Source organism: Bombus fervidus, chromosome 3 (genome assembly GCF_041682495.2).
Source record: "Bombus fervidus isolate BK054 chromosome 3, iyBomFerv1, whole genome shotgun sequence".
Lineage (NCBI taxonomy): Eukaryota > Metazoa > Arthropoda > Insecta > Hymenoptera > Apidae > Bombus > Bombus fervidus.
Genome location: NC_091519.1, coordinates 19,715,382 through 19,739,871, shown reverse-complemented (window position 1 = coordinate 19,739,871; position 24,490 = coordinate 19,715,382). Strand labels below are relative to the sequence as shown.

At 39.8% G+C, this 24,490-nt stretch overlaps 1 protein-coding gene across 12 annotated transcripts in view; it reads left to right on the top strand.

Moving 5' to 3' along the window:
- The window catches only part of Raskol (Ras GTPase-activating protein raskol), a 255,691-nt gene that overhangs the window by 136,267 nt on the left and 94,934 nt on the right, over window positions 1–24,490 (top strand). The window contains exons 1-3 of one of the 12 annotated variants that reach the window (XM_072023097.1): window positions 2,115–2,315; window positions 7,813–7,987; window positions 22,113–22,454. The exons of the other annotated variants lie outside the window; for them this stretch is intronic. Of the exons in view, the coding sequence (XP_071879198.1) occupies window positions 22,352–22,454 (103 nt within the window). The 5' untranslated portion in view covers window positions 2,115–2,315; window positions 7,813–7,987; window positions 22,113–22,351. Of the gene's footprint in view, window positions 1–2,114; window positions 2,316–7,812; window positions 7,988–22,112; window positions 22,455–24,490 lie in introns of those variants that run through there. 12 annotated transcript variants of the gene reach the window in all.

Below are 24,490 nucleotides of genomic sequence, written 5' to 3'. Positions count from 1 at the left end.
TGCTCGGAAGAATATTTAAAATTCTTCATAAATTAAAAGATAATTATTATGCAAACATTAAGTATTTCTTAAAGTTCAATGGAATGCACGATAAAAGTTACAATCAAGAACTTGTAGCTACAGAAATCCAATATTTGTTAACAATTATAGAATAAGTAAAGAAAGCAACTAACTCGCGAGACATCGAGCTAATAAAGTTTCATCTGAAAAGAGGATATGAAGCGGTGTAATTATATGAGTCAACGTACTATGCTTGATTGCTTGAAACAAGTTTTGAATGTTTTTTGTGGAACTAATAATACGTTTCGTCTGCACTTGCAGTATAGAATACGTCATGCACGCATCCGTATGAGTCTAGTGACCATGATGTAATTGGACTTTATGACAGACTACTGTCATTAACCGCTTTTAACAGTGCATATTAATATCTCTTGCATGGAACATTTCATTTTCCTACGCTCATATAAAATTCCCATAAGCATCGAAAAGGATCAGGTTTAATTGCTATTTAGTTCGCTGGATGAATTACGACTATAACGTAACGCTTTTCCATAATAACAATAATGACTATACAATATGGTAACTCTTTAATTAGAACAAGAAATTACAACATTTTCGTGATAATTAAATACCGGCATAACAATCAGTATAATATAGATATCAATATCAAAATAAAATATCCAAACATTAACGATTTGATTGCCGAAATCACAATAAAGCTATCAGTTACGTTAATTTTTAACGAGACTATTAACGGATCGTTTAAACTGCGATTAAGATACGGTTAAATACGACAGCTATTCGTTTATACCGGAATATAGAAATTTGTCAAGTTCTTTGTTTCGTTTATCTATTTTCATCGATTCGGATAGATATAGGTACAGAATTCATTTAAATATATTCGGTTCCCTTTCGTGCTCTTTCTTGCCGTTTAATTATAAAAAATTAAATATAAATCGAAAGGACAACCATCAAGAAAAATTTGGACGAATTTTCATGGCAGCCGATCTTCTTCCTTGACGATCTATGGGGTCCAAGATACCTCCAGCTGAGAGGCGAAGCACGCTCGTGCCACTCCTCTCTCTGTCTTTGTTTTTCTTCGACGTTCTTCCTTTCGCGCGTCACGTCCGTGGCGTCTGTGGCGTCTGTGCTTCTTTCTGCGAGATATCTTCACTCGTTATGCTTGTTTTTTTGATTTTCCTCTTCGTGGTCTCGTCGCTGGCAGACGACTTGGCGCGCGCCACTTTATGTCCTCGAGAAGCTACGAGTTTTCCGAAACTCTCGGGTCTCGAGAGTTCCGCTCGTTTCCATTTCTTCTTTGACCATCGCGAGGAAAGGAATGGACAGTCGGCTGTTCGTCTAGCATAACGTTGTAATTTCATTCGGAGAACGCGATAACTACCGAAGCGATTCTTTGATCGTTTTATTTGCCGCATTATCGGCCAGGATATCAATATCAGATAATCTGTGCATGCAATATGGCTCGGACGCTTGCCAGGACTTTATTCGAGGCAATTTATCTTTTGTCGCCTCTTTGGACGAGGAGGATTTCTGAATTGCTCTTTGATGTCGTTTCTCCCGTGCATTATTGTTTTGGTAGACTGGTTGAAACAGATTTTACGTGAATATGCGCATGTTCTTCTTCGGAAATTGAAATAATGTAGATCTTCGTGGATAGAAAGTCTAGTAACAGCCTACCATCGTACTTATCAAATAGCCTCGAAATTAATTGATACGTACATATTATTTAAGACAATACATAATTTTCAACAATAACTTTTTGATGCCGTTACAAAGTACCGTGAACTATCATCTATATCATACAGTATAATTGAAAAACTTAAACAAATCGTATGCAAAAGACACTAAGTCAAATTACTTTAACTAAGTCAAATTAATTTACATGCAATAAACGAAAAGATCGCAATGATCGGCAAAGTGCTTGCACGGCTGAATACCGAGTTCTGATTTTGGTTGGCAAAAATACGTCAGAAATCAGCTGATCGGTGTTGGTGCGTAGCGTCGCAGAAGCGCAGCGCCACGGCCGCAGTCGTAGCCGCGGCGGCGATACGAACTAATTTCCACCTCCTACGTCCGCTAAGCAGGGATTCCTTCGTGCAGTCCAGTTCCGATGTTCCTCCGCGACGGTACGAAACAATAGAGGTGCTCCGGGGTACAGTCATGTCCGAACCGTGTTTTAATCGTTTTGTTCGCGCGTGAAACGAGTGTCGCCGTACGAAAAATCAGTGGAAAAGTGTGTACAACCAAGAACACTCGGTGGAGGGCAGTGCGTGCAGATGAACCGAGAAAAACCGGTAACGTATCCCACGCGCCTTAGAGCGAGTCCGCGCGAGTCTGTCGAAGTTGAAATCGAAACGGTGACAATCGGGTTCACGGTATCGCGTTCGCATTTCCCGTCCATATTACGGGATACCTATGTGTTAAACGTTAAACGACGAGTTATAGATACCAAAGCGTAGATTAGGCAGATTAGATTTCATGTGGGTACCGGTGTATAGCGATCGACGAGCCCTGTTGTTTACGCGGCCGATTAGTGGCGGAACAGAGACAGAAAAAAAACGAGAAGGAGAGAGATCCAAGGTGGAGCGGACAAAAAAGATTTAAACGTGGCTGTGTGTGTGTGTGTGGGAGGGGGGGGGGGATGAGTCTATGCGTTACGTCTCTTTCGATGCGAAGATGCTCACGATAGTTGCGTGATGCGCTAGTTGCTTCTTGACGAACTTGATTTTTAGAGAAATGTCTGAAGCTCGTACAATGATCGTCGAGCGAGCCAACGTCGATATCAAAATTCACTCGTTGTAATCAATGCGAAGGTATTTACCGCGTGCACACAAAGAGGAACACAAAACGTTATTATTGCGATACGTGACACTTTTTTTTTTCGAATGATTTGATTCGTAGAAAGGCACGATTCTAAGTATTCGATATTGTTATTCGTTGCTCTCGGCTTTTCGTAGTTTACATTGGAATGTAAGAGGAAGCGAGAGAGTGATTTTGCCTATAGTTCTGTAGTTTGTAGAATTGTCGATAGTTTTTGCCAGAACTTTGTACGACTGTGCCAGTACTACAGAGTTTCCTAACGAGGCTTTCTTGTGTACATTGTTTCAATATCATCGCATACCTTTCGCGACGTTGTAACCGATTTCTTTCGATTGTTAGTTCGTATTTATCGTATATTCTGTTTTATTTGAAACACAATACAACAAAACGGATCATATTGATTTTTGTTGCTATAATCTTTTTTTTTTCCTTTTTATCTAGAAGCGCATGACTTAAAAATAGATAGAAATTATAGGGAAAAAGCTTTAAATACTTTGAAATCTTGTAAAACGTGTAATACTCCGTAGTAGAGTATATATTTACATCATTTTATCTGTGTTTATCTTTATCTTGGAAACGCCTAAGTACAGAAACGTAGATTATTTGGTGAAAGGAGGTAGTAAATTCCACTTTAATATCTTTTTTATCTGAATATTTTTTGTTTATTTCTTACCACCTTATTTCTTATACGTACGTTAAAGTAACGATTGGGGAAAGTATTATGAAGCCTATGCTCGTAAACGTTAATAAGAAGATCATTACTGTAGAAGAGAAAAAGATAAAAGTAAATGAATTGTAGTGTCAGTCAGCGTCGAAGATAGTTTTTCTGAGTGAACTTTTGAAAATTTAGGTTTAAATATAAAATACAAAACTTGCATTTATTAGTTGCGTTGGAATATCGTTGGAACAGTTTTTGCAGTAGAATCGTGTTTGATCCATGTGTAAAAAATATTTTATTCCGATCACCAAAATATCTGTTATCGTTGTTATGATCATCGATGCGAGTGAATATAGAGGAAATCAGTGGAGTCGGTCGAATCACCCACTTCTCGACCATATACAATACGAATTGAAAACAGATATTTTTTATCAAAGAAACGAAGGTATTGGTGTACTGAAAGCTGAAAAATAGCAAATATTTATTGATTACGGTAGGATTACGAGCTAGATTTTGATCGCAACTTCGTTTCGTATTTAGAATAGGAAACTGACGATTTAAATTAAATTGGAGATTTAGAATTGAAAATGTGAGATTCAAAAGCACCGAGAAACTCGCGAGACGGATCAAATTCTAATGCGAGTTGGCGGTCGACTTGTTCGGGATCGAGAGAGAATCGAACGCGTAACTCTTCCGCGGCATCGATAACCGAACGATTTAGCAGGCAGCCAGAGAATTGCGCGGCGGTGCGCGAGTCACGTATACCGCAAAGAAACCTTGACTTTTTTGTTCGGACGATCTTTCCAGCAGCGGATCTGGCAGGCCATATTTTCTGTTCGAAGCCGTTCGTGTCGTACCGTGTATGAAAGTGAAAACCAGTTATTCTCTATCGTTTCGTCCCCTACCCGTATTTGGTCACCGAATAAGATCGTCTTGGCGCGCTTGTTTTAGGGGCTCGATCGATTTTTGCCATCCAGCTGGTGATTTTTTGCACGTGGCACACCGGAATCTTGTCTCGATCGATCGATCGATCGTTAACGATTTTGTACGCGTTTATGTAGATCGCTGCATCGATTTCATTGTCTAAGAATAGTAGAATTTGTTACTAAGAGAAACGCTCGTAGAACAATTATTTCTTTTTAGTAGCTTTTCTTTATGACGTTCAACGTTACTCGTATTTCCTGTTATCTTTAGATTATACTTCGAGGTTACAGGACACGGATGCCTTTACCGTAGAATAGCGAGAGAAATTCCAAACAATAATAATCTTAAGAAGCGCTAGAATCGGGATAGGAATTATTTATGCGTAAACTATGTCGAGCAGTGATAATGATGGAAATTATTGTGCAGAAGTAGCACGGTTGATACATATAATAGCGATGGTCGTTAAGATGAAATGAACGGTACTGTTGCTATTACTGTTTTTTAAACTAAGACCTTAGTTTATTGGGTTTACAGTCGCATACATACATATATATATATGTGAATGAATAGGCTGATAATGGTTAAACTTTAATCCTCGTACTGCTTGCAACGTATTGACGTATCCTTTGCAAATGTTTCTAAGGAAAATAAATATCCCTTGATTTATAGAATTTATCTTTATGCAAATTTTACACTAACCGATTCTTTCGATCGACCAACAATTCCAGTACATTTTTATCAGAAAGCTGGATTTATTACGAAAAGGAAAAGGTTGTGTAAATGTTTGCAAACTTGTTTATACAGTAGATCTTTCTTTCTTTCTTTCTTTCTTTCTTTCTTTCTTTATCAACGACGACGATACAAAAAATAATTTTCATCGAATAATATTATCGTCGTCGTTACTCGCTCACTGTCGGGATTCACCGCGTCAGACGAGTACAAAGGATTATTTTTCTTTACAAGTTTCACCGATCGTATAAATTGCAATTTTACAAATTGTATCTATTTTACGTGTACGCGAATAAAAGCCTACATTTTCGGCGAAAGTACAAAACTTGAAATGTTTCACGTTTGAATTCCAAAATTTGTTTCGTCGAAAATTGTACTTTATTGAGATAATTGTACATTTAAAAATTAAACATAAAATCATAGCTAATTTCGATGTTTAGCGAAAGAAATTGAGCGGCAAGTTTTAAACGTCAGCATTTTGACAGAAGGAAGTCTTTTGCTGGACGTATCTGGACAAATGAACTGGTTCCTGCCGGAACAGGGACGAGTTTATCGCTGTATACGACAGATAAAAGCGAATGTCGTTTGTACAACCTCGCACCTGTTTGCATCACGAATGATTAGACGCTTTAGCGAAAGGAAACATTTTTTAGATCGTATTCGTGGCGTGTCTATTCGTTTTGTCGTTACACGTGTCTGCGTGTTAGGGCCATTTCATCGATGAATCTACTTACTTACCTAACTTGACCCGCCGACCAATTTGTCACTCGTCGAAGCTATCGTAGACCGAAATATCATCGATACGATTCTCGTCGTTTTTAGCTATTTAGCATACTATTTTCCCTAAAAGTTTCAACGCATAAATAAAATTCCTAAAACGTTACATAGTTATCAATAAGATATCGTTAGCTTAATTTCATTTCAATAGTCATTTATACGTATAGATGACAAGGATTTTTATTTTAGAAAACTGTGGATAAATTTAAACTTTGATAGAAAGAAAATGAATGTCTACCTGCTATTGTTTCGTTGTACCCGTCGTTTGATTTTATCGGAGTCTAATTCGAATTTTTCCCTTTGTTTCGTTTTTATTGAAATAGTTTCCCGTTGTGCCAGGCAGCTCAGAAATAGACAGAGGTTCGCTTCGCGTTGCAAAGTATCGTTGCTCCATTTCGAGAGTCAAGTTACCGGTGTCTCATCGAACGTGAGTGATTAAGTACACGGAGAATTTGATTACAGAGTACGATAGTTAAGATAGATTCGTAGAACTGTTCTACATTTGTCTCTGGAAGAGGCAAGACTGTTGGTCGATGTTACCTGTGCACGTGCGCAAAATGTTGAAATCCGTCCGCGAACTGTTATTTGCGGTACATTTTCTTTCCCCGTTTCCTACAACGACGTATCATTCTACTTTTCGTTATCGATTATTGCGTATATTTTTCTACACATTTATGTTACTTTTAATTAGACCATGCTCAAATTTCTCGCAAACATCGTTTATGCAATTGCCATATACGGTCATGACTTTATGCTTTACACCCATCTCTAAGTGTGTATATATATATATATTTGCCTCTTTTCTTCATCTACGTTTCTAGCTTAAAAAAAGTCACAAGTTTCAATCTGCCGCGTGAAACGCAAGCCTCGTCGAGAAGCATCTGGAGAAATAACCTCGTTACTTCTCAAACACCAAAGACTCGGTTCGATTCTCTGGTGGCGATGGAATCGACACGATCGAGCCGGTTCGTTGCACACCATCGTGGTTCCCTGAATCACGGTCGATTCAGTAATCGCCCCTCGCGCGGCCGTCGACTTTCATTTTCGTCTGTCTCATGGCGTGTACCGTGTACCAAAATAAACTCCCCTCTATCAGGGTTCCTCGAGAGTGCAGACACCCACCGAGTGGCCGATAAGTAAAGTTACAGTTAGGAATAACCGCTTGCTTTTGTAGTTTTGCACCTGGATCTCGGTTCCTGCCTTCTTCCCCCCTCCCCCTTTTATCCCTTTCTGTTTCCGTACACCCTCCTTGGCCTACGCACCTTTTCCAACCAGGCTGTTGGGTGACCAGCAAGCAGGTGTTGCCGACACATGGAATTCGAATAAGCAGGTGCAATAAGCGAATCCTGGATCGCGTTCTTGAAGGAATCGTATCGATCTGAAAGTTAAGTGGCACGTTGTTGACACCCTGAATCGAGCGTTATCGATAGTTTTCCTGTAGGAATACGTTTCGCTATCTATGATTCGAAGTTTCAGGTTGTATTAATCTTTATTATTCAGCGGGCTACGTGTTATCGATGAAAATCGTATTTCTATGGAATAACTCTTGTAATACAACTCCGTCTGCCAGGCGTTGCCTCGATCTCGACGATTTGTTCGATCTCGACACGTTCGGCCAGAGATATCGAGTGTCGCTTAAATAATCAATCGACTCATTAGCCCAGGCGAAACGTATATCGTTCGAACGAAAAATTTCCTAGTGCTCGAGGCTCGGATTCAATCGCGAATAGTAGGTAGAATCGAGCGTACGAGTGCTTCGTTGCTGGCGCGGCGGAGGAGCGTAAATGAACCCTTTTGTCACCGACCTCCGGTGTCGGAGGAACGTCCTTCGAACGCGCACGTAACGCACATTAAAATTAACTCTGCGTACACGATCCTCGCAGCATGTTCCATTCAGCGGTGCAACGGCTTTGTGCGAACGTGGAACGTCTAAAGCATTCGCCGAGTGACCGTACGCCTTCGGGGAGACGAAAAATAGTGGCTGGTGACGTAAAACGCCGCTGGCGAAGATCCTTGACTCGGAAACACGGCCTTACCGAGGCGGCCGTCTATCATCAGGTAAATTTTGCATTTTCTAATTGCGAGGCGTTCTCCAAGCGACACGACGACCGATTTACCCGCAGCGACGTTATTATTCCAACAATTGCTCAGAAAAATAACGATTCGCGAATCTAGTTTACTTTTCTCTTTTCCTTTTTTCCCTTGGAGTAAAGCGATCAAAAATAATTTGGTAAAATTGTTAGTTCGGAGATGTACCAGGGTCTTGAACTTTTGAATTTTATCCAAAATATTCTAACGTAACTTGATCTAATCTATTGTAAATTATATTTTGTTGCAACGTAATTGTGTCAAAAAAAAAAAAACTCTCGATTTTCATTTGGACCGTGTAAGAAAATCGTAAAAGCCTTTATCGTTCTCTCTCTCTCTCTCTCTCTCTCTCTCTCTCTCTCTCGGAAGTCTCGGTCACGGAAAAATACAGAGAAGTAATATTTGAAAAGGACATACGGGTTGATTTGAAGAACATATCTGATGTGCAATTAACTTTTGATTTTGTGGTAATGAATTAATGCGTAACGCAGTTTGTGAATTTTACAATCTACTGTGCTTTTATGTTGAAATAAAAATTTAGTATCAATTTAGTGTCGATGTTTCTTGAATTAACTCTGGCTGTAGTTGGTAACACATAGTTCGATGTGATTTAATTAACATTAAAACCTGTTATCTTGGATTATAGTTGTCGAAATTAATTTGGACATTGTTGTGATTATTTCTGCTTATTAAACTACTCAAAGTTCCTCGTTTCCCATGTTTATTTCATACGTCATATCCATATTGTACATGCAATAATTAACAAATAGAGTGACGTTTGTTAATAACGTACTGAGGATCGTAACAGGTGTGTTATATCGAACACACTGTAACTTATATAGTAAAACAGAATTTTCATTCATAGCGGTTCTTAGTAGATAAAGCAGGCTGGATACATGATCCAAAACTTCTAATTAATTTAAGTTGGTAACAAATACGATAGGACAAAAAATAATTTTTCTACGAAAATTAATAGTTTTCGATTTAAAATCAGATAGATATGATATTTTGAAGTATTGTATTTGAGAAATGCAAAGAATGTGAATTTAATTGTAACATTCATATCGCAACTTGAACTTTTTTGTTGTCATTCGTTATCTGTAACTCGCAAGATCAAACGAATTTGGAAACACAAATGTTTCATAAAATTTTCTAAAATGTTACACGATTTTAAACGAACGAAAGCCAAATAAACATATTTCGCTATTAATATCGCACGCTGAAAGGATCGTAGATAAAAAAATGATGATTTCATGAAAAAACCCACTTAGGAAACTATTAAGTAAAACGATTGGTACAATGTATCCAGGCATAAAGTTAAACGAAAGGAAACTGGGATAAAGTTTCTTGAAGGGTATTAATCGTTAGAAGTCTCATTTGAGCGGAGCATCACACTTTTTCGCAGTAGCAGGAGATTCTCGTTAGTAATTCGTAATCGAATTCTTTAATTCTTAACAAGCGTAAACAATTACATGTTTGATTTCGACATTTTGAAGAATCGCGTTCTAACAAGAATCTGTGATCTGTAAACATTTTCATTCGAGAAAGTCGTATCTGTTGATACGACGTTTATCTCGATACCACGATACTCTTTCCACGAGATAAACGTTTTCCTGCTTTGCCCATCTAATAGAAAAAAAAAATATATATATATATATATTAACAAGGAATATAAAAATAGAGGAGACGAATGAGAAACATCATATATTTTAAAAACTATAAAAATTGTCACGAAACACGCGGATAACATTGCTAGTAGATCATCTTTGATAGATCGTTATACGAAATACCAGGAAATTTCCATCTTCAGGCATCTTATCGGTTCCATAGACGTCGCATAGGACGATGATACGGGCTACTCGGTTAATTGTTAATGGTTCTATCCCGCGCCCGTGATCCACTTACCCCATTAAACTCGTTCTCGCATTATCGTGGTCGTTTCGAGCGATCGACCAATTACGCGTGAGTCGTTAGTCGTCTGGGCACAATGTAGTGGCCGGTTTAACGCGTATTACGATCGCAGCTTCGGGAATTGCACCCTCGAGCTATTTTCCTCTGGGAACCGGCCTTTAGAAACTGGCTGTACAACACCGTGCACCGTACGCTACCCAAGCACGTCCGACGTTCGAAACGGAGAATCGTGCAACAATCATAGAAACGTTAGAATCATTAGCGCGTCAGTTATCCGTCAATTTCTTCGGCGCTCGATCGTCTCTCCTAGACTTTTTTTCTCACTGCTTATGATCAATCGCGTTGACAATTATGGGAAACGGCACGGTGAAACGCGATCACGACGTTCGATTCTTATCGCTTGTTCGTTTTATCGACGGGGAAGGATCGTTCGCTATTGAAAGCTATAACGGATCGTATGGGACAACGTCAAAGTTCTTCGAACAATTTTACGGAAATTTATGTGGAAACTGGAGAAAGTACATCGCGCGATGCTCGGATAACGATCCAACATAGCCTCGTCGAGTGGGTCGAATTTGTTCGATTCTGCGATCTGATTTCATGTTGATACTTTCGATTGTCTTTTTGATTCGTTCGTTGATGTAGATACAGATCGAGATTTATTATTACAACGATCTGTGATCTTCCATTTCTAGAAAGATCTTTATCGATCGAAAGAGAGCATCCGCAACGATCGAATGTACGTATGAATCTAAATATATATAAAAGCAAAAGCGTTCTACGGTACCCTCGTCACAATACCAATATCGCGCGAATCGCTGCCGCAAAACCATTAAAACAAACGTTAAAAGCTTCGATGGTTGAAAATCGAAGTGCGAATTAACGCGCCCCGAGCTCGGTGGATACATATTAAAGTACACTGAATACATTGACGGACGGATTTGCATCACGAGACTTGCCGTTTGTTTGACCGTGCGAAAATTCAGCGAAAGATGGCCGGAGGGTATAAAGCTCTCGTGTTTTGCGAAAGCTCCCGGTTTAAGCAGCTTACCATCGCCGCATTCTACGCAGCGGGTAGCTGCTGCTGGATTTAAAATTTCCATTGACATAACGTGTTTTCACGGAATGGTAGAACGTAGCCCGAATCCCTTCTAATTTGCTATTCGACCGTCGCGCGTCGGTTTAACTCGTCATAGTTTAACTCTCGGAACTACTCGTCGAAATTTTGTCCGCCTTTACGAGCGCGTACGTAACTTGCGAATATTTCCGTGGAAACTTGTTCGTGAACCGTGCTCTCTCGTATCCGCGACAAGTTCTCCACCTAATTGCCTAGAGCCATCGAGGTTCGCGGTGGACTGAAAGAAAAATCGTATCGTAGCGTAGTGATGTCATACTGTGATCGAAGGAAGAACATTGGCAGAGTTTGAGTCATAGTTGCGGAAGCGAAAGTGGAATTTTCCTGTGCGAAAAATGCGAGTCGATTATGCAGAGGGAAGGGGATTTTCTCGCGTGTCGCATCAGATACTCCGCGTAAAATGCTGCAAAAGGGAAGATGAAAGAAAGCAAGGGAAGAGAGAATATCGGACAACGCAGGAAGCGGCTTTCAGGCAGGTAGCAACGACGCAACATCCGGTATGGATAACGCCTAACAAAAGGGTATGCTCCTTCCGTTCGCGCCGACGAAATAGATACCGGCTTTCATCGCGTGATAGCGCGCGGTAGACAGTAGATTTTTCGCGTAAAGGACGCTCCCTTGTTTCCTAGAGTTCCATTATGGAACAACCTCGTCGACGAAATATGCTTATCGGCACTGAATAACGACTACGAAATTTATAATCGCGCTGCAAATTCAGTAGAGAACGTAGAAAAATGTCGGTGTAAGAGACGTTAACGGCATTTTATTACGCGATGAGTCCTGAAATGCATAGAAAGTGCACATGGAAATATTCGTCGTTAACTCGCAGAGTATTTATTTTCATAATTATGAATATCGTTCTTCTTACGAGCGTTATACTCTGATACTTTGGCTCTATCAAATAACTCGTACGATATATACCTAAATAGACTAAGCGCCGAGAAGATTAATCGATATTTCGTCGCAAAACGGGAGTAAGAAAAGCAGAAAAATTGATACTTTTAAAGGAAACTTGTCGTGCAATCCTGCGATCAGAATTTCCGAAGCCTTTAAAACCCGCGTGACGATGTAATCCGTGGTGTATTAGCTCAGTTTGCGAGTTCTCGAGTCTTTTTTTTACATTTGTTTCTTTGGTTGCATTTATCCGTAAAGTAAACGCCATTTGAAAGTTGTGGTTAATCTGACCTATATTTTAACTTTACAAAATTAAATAATCTTACAAATGTTTCGCTGTTATTAATTTTTCAGTCATACGTAAAAGAAAGCAGTAAATATTCTTCCAACACGCGTTCAGACTTATTCGTAGAATTATTTTCGTATTCGCGTCTCTGCACGAAAAATAAAGCATTTAGCGAAATTCCCGGCACAAGCGTATCACGATGTTTCACATTTTGTTAAGGCGTAAAATATTTCATAAATAGCCATCTCGTTGCCGATAGCCTTCCGTCTTTATTTACGTTAACAGGGTCGATTTAATTTAACTCGGTCGTTTTACCAGCCAAAAACTTGGAAACGATGATTTGCCAAATACTGTCGCCGCTGCTCATTGTTCGATGTCCATGCATCCTTCTTTCGTTGGTAGCCCACAGGGTATGCTACGTGATCAAGTGTGTAACACGGAGATTTTATAACAATATCTGGGACAGGTCGGTGAACTTTTCATAAGCGAGATTCTTTCGTTCGCGTTTCTCGTGATCCACGAACGATCGAATAACGTTTAATTCTCCGGGATGAGAATCAGACAGACGCGTGTTAAAATATATTGGACCGGTAAAAAAGTAACGCCGTTTTTCGTACAAAACTTCATTTGCAATTTAAGTTGAGTACAAGTGAAATACAAGTGGGTTAATGCGACTATAAATCTTTATTAACGTTATTATTTATGGATAAGGCTGAGGTCGGAATTAATGGCGCAATACAGGTAGGATACAATATAAACAGAGCGAATTTATATTTTAATTGCACCGTTGAAATTATCATAGGCGATAAAGTGAAATCCGTGAGTTATCGATCCGTGGCAAACAGAGGTGCACGGCGAATAATTTCACGAATCAGTATGTGGAAGTAACGATTCCATAGTCGCAATCGTTGAACGTGATTAAAACTGAAAATTTACTGTGATTCTCTCAGATATTATTATGCGTATTTTAATTGCTATTTAATCTGCTGCATTGTTTTTAAAGTTCTCGAACTAACGAATTAAAAATCTTTTCGTTCTTTCTCGTTCCTTTATTTAAAAATTATTTCTTTATTATCGCTCTATAATCTAACGTATCTAAAGTCGTTTAATGAAAATTGATATTTAAAGTTATCTACAAGTATACATAAATATAATTGGATTATCCTTTATGGTAGTTGTATCTATTACCTCTCGCTATAAGAAAAATGACTATCGTAAGAGTATAGCGAAACTAAAGGAAGAACGTACGTGTGAGATGCAAAAGCCAATTGTATCGTATGGAGAGACAGACTGGAATTTCGTTTCGCGTAGAAACCCGTGTACGTAATCTTCGCTCACGGCACTTGTAATCAAAACGGCGTAACGGAATAAATTTCGCGACTGCTCGCTACTTGTACGTGGCATTAACCAAGACATGTTCCCCGCTCAAATTATTTACCGTTTACTGTTCAAAACACCACGAAAACGTGTTTGCAAATAGAGTAGATAAACAAAGACTGAGATCTCGAGAGGAGACGAATGGCGCGGGTAAACGAGGTGGCACGAAATCGCAAGTGTATAAAGGCGGGAAGGCCATGCTCGGACAATCAGGAATGCTAATCGAGTTAATCGACATTCGCTGAGCTACTAATTAGCTCGCGATGCGGCGTAATGAACAGGGTCGAGTATTAAATTCTTCGAAAGTGGAGATTACAGTTGAATTCAATGGTTCGCGTGTGGAGGTAGAGCTCGGCGAAGAGTTCACGTGTAACAGAATAGCAATGTTGTATAAGTAAATATGTAGAATGAACTGCTACGTGAGAACCTGTTGTAATTATGGCTAAGATCGTGATTAAATTTGCTTACGAAAATATTATATATTTTGTATATTTGATATATAAAAAATATCATATTAAATACACGCATGATGTTAGGAAATACAGAAGCATCTGACTTTACAATGTAATAACTGTATGGTCGAAGATTATAATACACTGGTATATGGTATAAAATTATAAGCACGTAATGCGAATTATTTGCGAGACGGAAATGCAGCATAGCCCGCATCGTTGTAATTAATGTTAGAAACGGAGGAATTGCATCGCGTCGTTTCCAAAAAGAGTAACGCGAAGGGTATAATATCGCTTTCTTACGTTTACGGCGATACGTGAAATTAAGGCAAGGGACAAACGAAAGTTAATTCCGTAGCCGAGTGAACTTTTTAAATTCTACTGGATGCTCGTTGAAACGTATTTCGCGTGAAAAACGTTAAAACGTTCGCAGTAGAATGGTGAAAGGATCGTAATGTTCTTAACAACGTTTCTAAATATCTTCCCTGGTTCGAATATTGCGAAACGGTGCTTTGAGGTGGAGTAAAAGCAATGTTCCGAGAAAACGTTATCCAACTGCGTTAATTTCGTTACACGAATCTCGCGCGAACCGGGCGGCCGCTTAATCGCGGCGAGCATACACTGTGTGCACGTCCCTTTGTTGCCGGTACTTTCCACCGATTGTTTCGGCGTCTCTAACGTTACATAATGCATGCACGATTGTTATGCAATCGCACACCTGCGCTTGTACGGTCCATACCGAAGATGAAGCGCATTTTCGCGCGTCCGAACGGCTCCATTCTTGCCAGGAAACAACGTTTCCACGCTGTATTTGATTTTCGATACACGCGTAGTAATAATAATTGGAATTAATACACAGCATATTGTTTGCAATTGAATTCGAGGTTTACTCTCTGTAGAACAAAAGAGAATATCGTTGGTTAGTGATAATCGTTCGGTCGAACTGTCCGCTTCACGGATGATTAAACACATTATTACATTATATCACGTTATATTATATTATATTATTAGATTAAATAGGTACGTTATTGTAAGTACGTTATATCGGAATATTAGGATTTTTGCTACATCGTATACACGAAAGGAATAATCTATGCTTTTATAGTTTACCATCGGTTTAAACAGCAGGAAATTTCACCGAAAAATCTTTTGCTTCGATAAAAGCTCGGTATTCGGAATTTTGAGTAGCCGTCCGTTTATGGCACGGACAGGCCGGTTCCCTTCCTTAGGAAATTCCTTATTACATGTCCTCCTCGAGCTGTAAACCTAATGATTTCGTGGTCAGGTAAAAATCCCCGGGAAAGGATCAGCCGGAAGGGCTGGACAGACGAAACCCAACGGCTGCTAGGGAGAATCAGCATCGTACACCTCCGGGTAAAATACTTTACCTTCAACAAGAAACGTTACTTTTATACAACAAATGCGAATACACTGATAGATTACTCTAACGCTCGATCTATTAAACCTCCTCCACCTTGAGCGTTAAATCATTCGAGGTACGCGATATCGACCGATCGGTTTGGCCTGACCGGTTGCTCTTTGGTAGAGAATTCGCAACACTCGGAGTAACCTGCATTAGATGCGGATGGTTTAAATATGTTTTTCGACTAATATTTGACGAGTATGAAATTATCAAATATTCGAAGAAACTCGCATAAAAGGCAGAAAATAAAAAATTGAAATTTCAAATATAGGGTAAATTGAAAATTACGATCGTCTATTTTCTCAACGATCGTTTAGCTTCTGTCGGAAAAAAATTCATCAAAAGTCCTCAACACGGTCATTTACAAAAGGTTCGGCGAGTGATTCGAGCAAGACGGCGAATATTTTGAAGCTTTTCGCGCAAAGACTGGTTTCACTCGTAAATCTGTCGAATATTCGACCACGTTTTCAGAGAGCATAAATCGCGGATCGTAATTCCAGCCAGCAAGGGCGAAAAGCTCTGCGTACCCCGCGATAAGTTCACGTCAGTCTCGATAAATCATCTTTACGAGCTTACGCGCGAATCGGGACGTGCTTTCACCGGAAGTGTCGCCGGTGTAATAGAAAAAATGATTACGCGTTCCGTTTTCGCGGCAGGGGATAAAGAAAGCCAGGAGACCGCTCCAGTAACGCGAGTTAACGATTCCTCGAGAACAAGAATAGCGACTCGTTCGATTCTATTTAGTCGGACAGGGAAAGAATGGAAATGGAAATAGTTGTCTGGAGTCTTTCTTCCTCGTCGGTGTTTTATCCTTAATGTCTGTCTCGCGAAACGAGTAGCACGGTGTTTCGCGTAATTGCGAAAGCGACGGTGATTCTTGTCCGTTGCGCACGGTATGTACTTACATATGTAAGTAGGTGGTCTGATTTTGTACGCGGAACCAAGGTGCGTATAATAGCAAGAGGAAATTGCGAGAAATGAAAGAAGAAGGAATACTTTGTCTAAACTATATGCACCTCGTACGTTTCAAAAGTTTGGTTGTTATTTAACTAAAATATTTAAAGAATCAATCCTTTTCGTAAAAATGTAAAGGATGATCGTTATTTTTGGCGTCGAGCTAAAAATAAAATTGCTAAAAATAAAAGAAACGTAAGAGATATATACTTGAATTATTCGTAAGAGTAGCGACACGAGAAGTCGCTTCTTCTGTTTCCGTCTTCGATCATCCAACGATGCCGACGATTTCTCAGCTTTGGTTCATCGTTAAAAGCTACTTGAGCCAGCGTCTCGGATCCTCCTCTATTTTAAGCACCGCTATATCTTTTACGAAACGTCGACGCGAATAGTCGTCCGTGGCCAGGCAAACCTTTAATCCTCGACAGAATCTCAAATCCGGCCTTTGAACTCGAAATTCACCAGACCGCGTGTGACTCTCCCTCGACGGAAGACTTAAGCCGAAATTAAACTATTCCATTTGTGAATTTCTCGAGAAGGACCATCTTTGCCGTAACTGTGAATAATTTCTCTCCGACTACCAACTCTATATTTCGCATCCACGTGCCATCAAATAGTTGAGAATTCTTCGAACACAGATCGAACACAGATACGATATAGTTTTTTTTAATACGGTTCATGCAAAATTTTCCTCCGTTTATTAATCGATTACTTAATGTATAATTAAGGTAAAAGACAAGGCACTCTACTTTCCTTGTACGCACATGCTATCAAAAATAATTATCTTATTTTCGAATTTTATAAACGTGTACAGATAAGAATTTTCATTTCGTAATAAAATTTACAAAATAGATTTGCAAAGTGGATCTTGACGTATTATAAAATGCTGTCCGGATGATCGAGTTGATATGTTAATTGCCAATTACTCGTATGAAATTCTTCTTTGTTTTGTCGGGCTCATTAACGTTTCACCGTATTGGAGGAAGATATTCGAGAAATGGAAAAGCAGCAAAATAATGGTCACGGGAAGAAGTTTGAAATTAAGAACAGTGTTATGTTATTTATACGTCGTCATTAATATTCATTAGGGCCTCTTTAATGGTAAAATGACAAAATTGCGGCTGAAAATTTACGACATCTCGTGCGAAGGCTAATAGAGAAGCGCCTACTGTAAACGATAAAATTGAGGGTCGTGGACACGCGCAAGGATAAAATCGACTAACTCGTTATTCACAGTCGTTCGACGAGAAACACCAGTTTTCGCGATCGTGAAATCGTGTTTCCGCTCGCGATTCCATGGACTTTGCGACGGATAAAATTTGCAAGGTCAATGTTTTTTTTTCAAATACCTTTAATAACAGCACAAATTCCGTAATCCTTTTCGACGTTCCGATGAATATTCATCGAACGGATATCCAGATTTGTCTGCTTATTTCTGCTTTTCTATAAGAAATTTCTACTCTTTTCTTCTAAATATTTCTTTAAAGAGATTTTCTTATAAAGGAATAATTAAACGATATTGACGATATCGTTGCAAATACGGCACGGTATATCGCTACGAAATGATATCGTTAAGATTTTTTACGGCTTTTCGCGTTACAAAGAGCCGACATCGTCCTTACACTGTCTTCCATCGACGTCTCTCCTGCCACTATTTTAAAACTCCAAAGAAGTAACCAGCAACAGGGAGAGCATTAACTACAGCAGCGGACGCCGTAAAAGAGGAGCTCGTAATGTTCGCAATTAGCTCTCATCGATCCGCTCTCATCGAATTGCCTGAAACTAACGAACGTCACGCCATGCCGCGTTAATTAGTTCCACAAAATTTATCTCGATTGTTTGTTCCTTCTGTCCTGAAGATTCATCCATCGACGATCCGTCGATCATGGGTAAAGACGCAATTTCAAATTCTACTATGTACTTTGCGTCAGTTATCCTTCGCGATGGACATTGATCTCTATTTTCAAGCGACACGACGCGAATGGAACGAAACCTGCAAGTTCACGTAGCGTCATTAATATCCGATACCGATCCGATATCGTAAATCCTGGTCGAACGCCGGCTCAATGTAATTGCCCTGTTGCGATGAGCGGCCTTAACGACCCGCGCTCTTGTTTCCCCGCCGAATGATTAACGAACCAGTTTTCGAACGTCGAGGAAACGGCGAAAAGCTCGCTGGGTAAATATAATAACAGTTCCTGAGGCGCGTAAGATTTACGAGGGGTTAATGGCGCGTGTATCGTAACGAACGTATCTTCCAATGGGACGTAGATGGCGTATTATTGCTCGACTCTCGATCGAATCTCGTACAATGCGCTGGATAAGGTGAAATAGCGGATACGTAAGAAAAATACCAGGTAACTACGAATCTGTATCTAAAAGTGCGTTAGGATAAGCGGCCCGAGCCACAAAGTTACGAACGATACGTAATTGCAGATGGAACGTTTATACCGGGTTCGCGATCGATAGTGAGTTAATACACGAGTACTTGTATACGTATCGTGCGTGTGAAATTTGTAAGAATATGTTATTTCAGTCGCGTTTCTTCCCACAAACGTATCCAGCGGATCTCTGCGATCCGAGATCTAATTAATATTTCATTTACCGTAAATTACTCGGATCGTTAATTAGTTAGAAGAAGAAATTAACGAGCACCGACGCTAGCGAGCGGCATTCGTATTTCTTGCACCTTTCTGTTGCGCCATGCTGCGCGGTCGCTTCATGGAAATGGAAATTGAAGTTTACGAGCAACAGGTGGTTCGTGGGGATATCATTTCTGTAACGCGTTCTCCAAGTCATTCTCGATCGAGATCTTCCGTGCTTTACATTCAGATTCGTTGAGTCGAGATCTGAATGTGTATCCTCAAAAAAGTTTGAAAATTTCGCGCGTGTCGGTGACGCGATCGTCGTACGAGAAAAAGGAAGAAGAGACTGAACAAATAACTGTGTTTTCGTTAAAGAAAAATTTGGAAATTTTGGCTCGTTTCTGGCATTTCCAATTGGTCCGTGTACTTGGAAAGCTACGCCAAACTTTGCTTCCGCTCGAAAGAAAGATCGTTAAAGTTCTAACGAGGTTTAAGAACAAGAGAACTCTGTTTCTACGAAATGATCAGAAATAAATTTATTGTTTGGCTCTAAGAAAGATATAGCCTTATGTAAACGACGTGCATACGTATAGAAATGTCGAGAAACCGTCGCAAGTGGTATTTTTCTGTATTCAAACGTTGTAAAGCAGAGACAATGAAAACAAATAGAGTTATTTCCATCGATAAGAATAGTTCGAATCCGGTTCCTTAAACGTAAGTTCAAATATTTTAAATCTAATAATAGAGCTGAAAATTGTAAAGAAATATTAGTCGAAGGAGCGTATTTAAAATAAGATTGTTATTGCAACAAGGACGAATCGAATAACCATCCGCATCGCGGCGGCAACGATGCCTCGAGAGCTGAAATCGAAACTTATCTCTCTGCCTTTCGGTCTTTAATTACGAGCTAGCCTGGCGGCCTATTTAAAAAGTGCACCACGCCCACGCACACCTACGAGCTGCAGCGCGTGCATAAGCAAAGAGCCCACACGCTGGCAAGCAAAGCATAAATTATACGTTTAGCAAATCGCAATCGTGTGTGCGCACGCGCACGCTTGTTGGATTAATCCTTGCAAAATACAATAATTGCGAGAGCACGATGCCACATAAAAGCGATTCCCTTCTTGCATAAGTGAGTCGTCATTGGCTTCTTCGCGGTGCCTTTTCGTGCTTTAAAATTATCATTCTTGTAATGGAATTTGAAAACTTCGTGGCTAATACTCTCAATCGTTAAGCATTAAAATTAAAAGACGAACGTGCGCTCTGCGATGTTGACATTGTATTTTATCAAACGCGTATACGTTTATTTTGTCTTTAGAGGCGTGAAAAATGACGCAACAAGACGTTGAATTTAAGAATGAAAACTCCCTTTTCAACAAATTCCTCGAGTTATGTGTCAACGCGTAGTTTCTTGACTCACGGAAGCAAGTTCTATAGAAGCGTGTCTTTCTCTAAGTTGGAGAACATTTTTAATAGAGATAGAGGCTTCACTAGATCAAGAACAATCTCGAAGATCGTCTTTAAGCTTGTAAATAAAATATCATAGGATAGTTGTAAAATATACTTGTATTTCGTACAGCGAACGAAACGAGTAAACTATATTTGCCTAAAGGAAAAGAAATACTGCAGTGGATAACAAAAGTTGTAACATCACACTCTACTCGTCCCTTCCTTCGTTCATCACGATCGTGCGAATCGCCTTGCAGCTTCGTTGTGCAATCCGTTTCTGCAAGATATCCCGCAAATCCTAACCAACTAGTCTCTGAAGATTTATCTCCCGTTGGTCTCCTCCGAGATTCTCCTTCGGTGGCTAGCACGTCCCATATATGTATGCCTACAAAGGAAAAATCTCACGAAGGGTTGCGCTTTTCATTCGCCGTACACGACCATCGTGTAAATCCTACAAAGCCACGGTAATAATCTTTAATGAAAATGTAGAGGCGTTTTTCAACGTTGATTAATGTTGGACGAAATCACGGGGAAGAGTGTACACGTTGGAACAAACGACGAACAATAAACGATAAAGAGCTGGAGCGTGCAGGATGAGAGGTTTTACGTAACGGTGAGCGATGGATCGTTTATCAACGGTTTGGTCTAATTCGACCAACGCGTTACGCAATTGTTGCCATATTTGTTTTTGTTCGATCGGTTGAACACGACGAGCTCGAACTTTTTACCGATGTCTTCGAAACTTAACTCGATTCAATCGGTCGCGATGCATTGAAAATAAATTTCCAATAGGTTGATAATTTTCGATAGGTTTCTGACATATCGAGATATTTTTCATTTTTGCGATTTCGGGTATTCGTAAAGCGAATTTCGACCGAGTATGTCGAAGGTTATTTGTTAAATGTAAAATTGTTGATTCGTAGATACAAAAGATTTTCATATTCGACGGGAAAGAACGTTCGATAGTAATCTATTGGAAGGTAAATTACTTAAGTTCGTCTTATCGACGATTCCAGTTTCTATCGTTTAGCGTGTATTACATATTATTCTTTAATGCGACCCACTTATCGTTTTTTTTTTTTTTTTTTTTAACTTATTACGTTGAAGATATATTTTTAGTGGATATTTATATATATATCTTTGTCGTACTGGAAAAACTCGAAGGTATAAAAAGACGAAGCGTCGTTATTATTAAACGTAACCTTCGGAAAAAGTCTGCACAGGCAGGTATGTGTATTACGTAAAAAAACAACGTCCACTCTATAATAGTAGTTATATCGCGACACAAAGCAGACAGCGCACACTCGGATCCATATGATCGTAATTTGTAATTATACATATTTGATAATGAATTTGAACATTCGAATACCGCGAACATTTAATTTCTAAAAATATTGTATTATTTAATTTCAGTAGGAAATTGTTCAATGTTCACGTTCGACATTAAATTCTACGTTAGGAATAAAGAGAGGCGAGAAACAAGCAGAATAAAAATGAAAAGAACTTCCAGTCTCGTAGTAAAGTAAAGTTCAGTTTTCCCGGATCTCGGGTTTCGTGTCGCTATTTTGGAGAACGTTCCTCGAGCGTGCGTCGATCAACGTCGCTCGACGAATTTGATTTTCTTTGCAGGTGTGAACTAGAGCGAGGAAGGAGAAGAGAAGAGATTGGCCGCGACCTACCGCCACGCCCACGCACCTGTGCCAAGGCAGGATCGCGCGTAGTTACCCGTTAATTAGTCGTTAATTAACCCGGTACTCGTTGGCGCGAGCATCGTCGCGGGCAACTCGCAAAAACATGCCGCGGAACTCGGTTTACCTCGGACCTACTTGACGGAAGCGGTCGGAGAACTCGAAAAATTGGCCGTGAAGATGCACAACGTTTCGACGGAGGGCGCGTCGCCCGGTGGTCGAAGATTGTCGCGCAGTTTTCACTCCTGCCTTCGTGGAGCTGACCACGACGACCTCGAATCAGGTAGATTCTCAATTACAGGCCTGAACGAAAGGGTAGAAGCGAGGCTACAACTATGTAAAATACGATGTAAAATATTGTATAATTGTTAGACGGAGAAGGAAAAGTTACGTAAATTGTAAGAGGCAAAGAGAATAGAACAGAGATATCGCAAAAATTCGAAAAATTCAAATAAGTAGGATGATTAAATTACACAGGAATCATCGCACGATCTATCGAGTAGAATCCAAGAGAATAAACTGTAATCGACCTAATATGTTTGTTCGAATAATGTTTGTGGATTTTCTTCGTGATTGAAATTGCAACTATTTGCGTTTGAGTATTTCCTCCTAATTAGCTACCGCTTAATTAAATATCACCTCCTAATATCATTTCTTAGTAGCGCAATTAAATTTCTTTTTTTCTTTTTTCCTCCACTGCGATTAACGTCATAAATCATTGCCAACGGTTTATTGTTGATTTTTGTCACGATGCTTGTCACGACGCTTGTCACGACGACAGAGATTGAACGATTTCGCTACATCGTACGTAGGATAAGGACACGCAAGATCTACACAGGACGTAGGTGACTCGCGTATGCAATGTTACGGGCCTACGCTCGTTAAAACTGCACTTCTACTTTCCCATAAAAGAATACCTCTCGTGGGAAAAAGGAGAACAAGTCGCGATTGATACGGTTGGCACAGATGCGTTTCCAGATGGAAATTCCTCGTCGAATGACAACGATCTATAAACGTTTCGCGTTGCTCGAATATTCGGTCTTGTAGGGAAAAGAATTTGACGGATACCTGCTACCTACGTAGGAGACGATTGCTTAACAGATGTTAACAGCTACAGCTATTCTTCGGAGAAATTTGAGGACCTGAAACCGTGTACTTTTTAACGTTTTTAAAGTTTTTAATTTTTTTGAAATTTTTGTAACGCAATGTAACTGTAATACAGTTGACATACCTGTATAAAAGCGTGACTCGTAAGCTCAAACATAAATGTATTTTAACGATATAAATTTCCGATCAGATTCGTCGGATCAGATGGTTACGTTTAACGAATTTACGGTCGAAAACAAATCGCGTCTATGTCGCTACAACGAAACTCTTTCTAACCTTGCGATATAAGAAAGAAATTTCTCAACGTGTTGCTCGTGTATCCGGCGGAATAAAACTCGTTCGCCGGCAGTTTCATTCGGAAGGAATAAAAAGACACCGATATTTATGCCCTGCAAATAATTCACGCGAATATACGATACGGTAACCAGAACGTCTGACGCCCACAAATTCTCGAGCGAGAAACGCGCTTCAAAAGTATCTACGTAGCTCCCGAAATACATACTCGGTGTGTTTGCCGCTTCGACCATCTCGCCGTGTCGCGAGAAATGCCATAAAAGCATCTGAAAATGTAGCATAAATCGCGATGGCCGTTAATTAATACAACGTGGTGAAATCGAAAAGGAGACAATCTTGGATGTAGAAGATTCGAAGAACACAGTATTTGAATACTTGTATTCTTAGTAAGATGATTTACGACGATTTTACGACCATGCCATAGAGAAATAAATTTCATAGAAACCAGGCAGTTAGCACGGCTAAATCTAGCCAAATATGCTCCTTTCGAATTCGTCGAACGAGCGTGTCCTGTTCCTTAAAAATGCGACGATACGTAAGAATCGGAGTGATCCAATCCGCGAATATGCGCGTATGTACTTTGGATGCAGCCAAGTAAGGTGTATTTACAAGATCTCCGGCGTGGCTGACGAGCGTAACCGAAGGAGGCAGCGTTAATATTTACTTTCATACGCGGCCTCCGCTTGCGTCAGTTCATTGCCGACTGTATCATGTTCACTGTCCAACTGAGAGGCTGCTCGTGAATCGATACCGTGTGTCTAGATGTGTCGTTGATTATCTTTTCACCGAAGAAGAACGATAATCGTCATTGAGAAGACATCCGTTATTTCCTCCCACACTTACGACTTCATCTCTCGACATGAATGGATCCGTATGCGTAATGCGTATGCAAAGGAGACTTTGGTTGATTCCACTCGT